This window comes from Gavialis gangeticus, unplaced genomic scaffold (genome assembly GCF_001723915.1).
Source record: "Gavialis gangeticus isolate Ggan-Ray unplaced genomic scaffold, GavGan_comp1, whole genome shotgun sequence".
Taxonomy (NCBI): Eukaryota; Metazoa; Chordata; order Crocodylia; family Gavialidae; genus Gavialis; species Gavialis gangeticus.
Window position 1 is genome coordinate 98,366,060 of NW_017729032.1, and position 4,844 is coordinate 98,370,903.

The following is a 4,844-nucleotide window of genomic DNA, read 5'->3' on the forward strand; positions in this document are numbered from 1 at the left end:
TTAAATCAGAGAAAACCAGGATCCCTGATCATTAGAAACAACAACAAAAGCCAGGGCCAAGAATAAAACCCACTCCAATTTTTTTTTAAGAACTTCTAACTGAATGGGTAAGGACTGGGCCAACATCTTGCAGATCTTTTCCTGTTATTATCAGACTAGTAAGATTCAAAAAAGCTGGAGTGAAGCAAATGTCTGCGCACCACACTAAAACATAGCAAACCAGCTGAGGAAGCTGACAACCTATGTATGTCACCCTTGCCACAGTAAAGAAGCTCAGGGGGTGAAGGTAGAAAGGAGAGTCCTTCTAGCTGACCTCACAATACTCATTGGGAACACTCTACCTTTAGGCCAGGTCTAAGTTGCTGCAGTCAAGTTCTAGTTTTTATAAGATGAACTGATGCAGTTTTACAGGAAAGCAAAAACTGAAACAGTGACAGGTGAACTCTCTTTCACTTGGTCTCCTTTGAATCAACACCACTTTCACTGACGCCTGTAAAGTCTTAGTGGACAGATGCTCAATTTTTTTCAGGGCCATCAAGTGCCACCCCACATTACAGCTTATTTCTTCCCTTGTAAGTATACAGTTTGATAGGCAGACTGGCATGGACTTGGACCACCAGAAGGATTTTACCAGCTCCGCTGCTCTTCAAAAAGTTTACATGCCATGCCATACCCAGCACAAACAATATGCTGGACATGATGGAGAAACTTCACGTGCCTTCATTTGAGAAAGCTCATATAAACCAGACATTTTTCCAGCAGCCAAGGAACCATCATCATTAGAATGAGCACTATGTTCACTGCCAACCTCCAGATCTTCACACATTACATCCACTCCTGGAAATTATGCCAAAATCCCTGAAAAAACTCTGACCCCTTTCTGCATGAAGAACAAAGCTTTCAAAGTACTACTGGACATCAGATTTTGTGGACAGAAAGTAAACATTAAGCCTAATCTCATAGAAAAACTGGCTAACTGCAGCCTTGGCTACATCATAGTCCACTGGCTGGGGAATTGGCTCCGAGGTCGGACCCAGAGAGTGGTAGTTGATGGAAGTCAATCACTGTGGCGCACCGTGACCAGTGGAGTCCCCTAAGACTCCGTCCTTGGGCTTATTCTTTTCAACATCTTCATTAACGATGCGGACATTGGTATCAGAAGCGGACTGACCAAGTTTGCTGATGACACCAAACTATGGGGTAAATGGGCAAACGACAACCTGAGGGCCTTCAACACCGAAAAGGCAAAGTACTCCACCTTGGGAAGAAAAACCCGCAGCATGCTTATAGGCTCAGCAGTGCTATGCTTGCTAGCACCACAGCTGAAAGGGACTTGGGGGTCATGATTGACCACAAAATGAATACGAGTCACCAATGTGATGTTGCAGCCAGCAAAACAAGCAAAACTCTGGCTTGCCTCCATAGATGCTTCTTTAGCAAATCCCAGATGTCATCCTCCCACTGTACTTGGCCTTGGTGAGGCCGCAGCTGGAATACTACATCCAATTCTGGGCTCCACAATTTAAAAAGGATGTGGAGAAGCTTGACAGAGTCCAGAAGGGAGCTACGTGCATGATCACAGGTCAAGACTATAGGCCTTATGATGGGAGGCTGAGAGCTATGGGACTCTTCAGCCTGGAAAAGTGCAGGCTCAGGGGGTACCTGGCTGCCTATAAGCATAAAAGGGGTGTACACATCAGGATCTGGGCAAATGCCTGTTCACCAGACAGCCCCATGGGATGACAAGGTCAAACAGTCACAAACTCCTCCAAGACCGTTTCAGGCTGGACATAAGGAAGAACTTCTTTACTGTCTGAGCCCCCAAGGCCTGAAACAGACTGCTGCCAGAGGTGATGCAAGCACCTACTCTGGACTCCTTTAAGAGTCAATTGGACGTTTATCTTGCTGGGATCCTGTGACCCCAGCTGACTTCCTGCCCCTGGAGCAGGCGGCTGGACTTGATGATCTTCTGAGGTCCCTTCCAGCCCTAATGTCTATGAATCTAATCTAAACTACCTTGTCATTTAGAAAATAAATTCAGAAAGGCCAAAGCCAGGATGTGCCTCCTACAAAATCTAGCAAGGACTTTGTGGGATGCTAGTGACAGCTTGCTTTGAACAACAGTGCTGGCTCTGGTATCACTGGCTGCAGAATATTGTGCTCCTGTTGGGTCCCATGGTGCCTATACTAAATGCCTTGGCATGCAACTCCATGCTGCACTGTGTATTGCAACTGGAGCTCTTTTATCAACAGGCCATCTAGTTACTGACTTGGGCCCAGGAGACACTGTTTAAAATTTGAAGAGACATAAAAATGAGCTGTCTACTTAGATCATGGCTAATCCTGGTCTACCTTTACAGGACCTCCAAAATATTTTCTCACCTGAAATCCCAGCATTATTTACTCTTATTAGTTTAAAAAACATTTTCACTTAGAGGTTATCCACAATTAGAAATGTACTGAATGAGGCATTCACAAAACAAGGTACATAATGTATTACTTGATTAACAGAGGCTTACCGATGGGAAGTGCCAGGTCTTTTTTCATTAAAGCTGCTGCACATGCTCCTCCTAGATTGGACAACTCTTTCTCTAACTGAATGATACCCTTCAAAAACACAGAAGATTTTTAAGCAAAATATTTTCAGAAAACAAAATCAAGTAACTGGATTAGCAGTGTGCTACACAATATTTGTGACTGATAGACACTAATATTGTGCTCTACTTCAAGGGTTTTCAGCCTGCTTTCCAGGGTAAGGATCCTGAAATTACAATTCTGTTGTTTTAAGGGGGTCACAGTACAAAATGGTTGAAAGCAAATTATCTCATTAATAGGATTTATTAACTATTGTTTGTTGCTGTGCTTTGGGTTTAGGGAAAAATTGTAAGATAAATATTGTATATAGCCTTTAGTCTGTAGAATGGAAACTGAAAACATTCAAAAAATTAAAAATACATAAATACCTTAGAGCAATGGTCCTTCTAAGTTATCCCATGCATTCAGTTTACCTGAAACCTTACTCAAGACCTCCCTGTCTTCCACTTCTTGATTCTGTCCTGAAGGAAGCTCTCTGTCCCCCCAAATTTCTCCTACTGTTGACTCTTAAAAGAAGCTCTCAGACCTTCTTCCATATACACTGGTCTCAGAGTATTTTGTAGGCCATCTTAAAAGGGCTATAGTCATTCTGTTGTTTCTAACAAGGAGATCTATGTTGTGCAAGATGAACAGTGCAGTATCAAGACAAATTTGCAAGTATCTTGGATTTTAAGCAAATACAATTTAAGGTAACCTATACACGTGCCAGACATTTGCTCTGATGCATGCTAATTAGCACACGTCAGAGCGGATTCAATTAATAAAGACAAATACTCAGAGATTAATAGAGTCTGCTGGAGTGTGCTAATTAATGTGCTCCAGCAGCCTCTGCGTCCTGTCTACTCAGTGTCCCCATGCTTCAAAATAGGGGCGGGGGTGCTTGAACTAAAGCCCATTGAATGACCATTAGTTCAAGCATCCCCACTGCCATTTTGGAGTGCCAGACGCTGAATACACATGATGCTATGGGCACTTTAATCAGAGTGATTCTCAGATCCATTAATTAAAGCACGCCCTCTCTTCCCCACCTCCAGCCCAGAGCACGTGTAGAGACTCTTCAATAGTTCAACTACATCTCAGGATCTGTGTAATGATTACATACAGAGAAGATATGGATTTCCTGACTCGCACAGAACTGGATTGTATGTGTATCACCAAGGTTTCAGTGCGACTGCTTATTAAACAAGGTGCTACTCAATGTGAGCAAGGTTATCTAGAATCCTGCCCTATGATAAGGCAGGGGCAACAAAACAAAGGGAAATGAACCCAGAGAAAAAATAATAGTACAGATAGGGACAAATTTTTATTTACCCTTTTCATGATGCAACAAAAGATTTCTCAGTCAAAATTAAAAGGCAACACACTGAAGACTACAGGCGACCCTTGCCATTTGTGGGAGATCTGTTCTGAAGATCCCCATGAATGGTGAAATCGGCAAATACAGCACTGCATTTATGAATGTCATGAATGCAGTGCCCCCAGCGGCTGGGGGGCGAGGCACGGCTGCACTGGCAGTGGCGGCAGGAGCCCAGCAGTGGCAAGCGCGGAGCTCCCGAGGCACTCCTGTAAATGTATTTAAGATGCAGGTTCGGCATTCGCGAATATTTGAAACCACAAATGCCGAACCCACAAATAGCAAGGATTTCCTGTACAGTAAGAAAGAGAAGCTATTTACCAGTAACTGTCTAGAGTTTCCCTTTTGCATTGTATTCACAGTTGTGGAATACAGCACTCTGGTTTCAGGTTGAGGAACTGCCATGTCAGTTGAGGGGCACACGAGAGATTATGTTTGAGGATCAAGATCCTACTCTATAAAAGGGACCTTTCCCTCCAACTACACCATCCTATCCCTAACTAGAGTCCTTATGTTACATTGAACTCTGAAGCAGAGGGGATTATAGACTGGTACTACAAATACTCAGATATGAATCTTAAATTTTTTGTTGCATAATCTGTGGTTTCCAGGCACTCCCATTCGTGGGAGTTTAGCAAGCAGTTCACCACCACCAGAAAGAAGGTGGGCATGGACTGCTATTTAAATAGAGACCAAAACCCTGTTTTCCCAAATGGAAGAGCAGAATGTTAAGCCCTAGATGCATTAAAAACTAAGGGCTGTGCCAGCCTCTTTACAGTGGGGGGAGGGGTTGGACCCTGGCTGAGCTCAGGGTGGGTGTGGGCAGCACTGGAAAAGGGACTACGGTGAATTTTGGGGTGGCTATAGTCCATCCCGTAGCAGCCCCCCCCCCCCC

The 4,844-nt window shown here is 43.9% G+C and overlaps 1 protein-coding gene across 1 annotated transcript in view; it reads right to left on the reverse strand.

The window, feature by feature from the left end:
* Nucleotides 1-4,844, reverse strand: part of MYCBP2 (MYC binding protein 2, E3 ubiquitin protein ligase) — a 336,755-nt gene that overhangs the window by 136,064 nt on the left and 195,847 nt on the right. Inside the window, exon 43 of the mRNA XM_019523825.1 lies at nt 2,520-2,607. Coding sequence (XP_019379370.1) covers nt 2,520-2,607 — 88 coding nt within the window. The remainder of the gene's footprint in view (nt 1-2,519; nt 2,608-4,844) is intronic.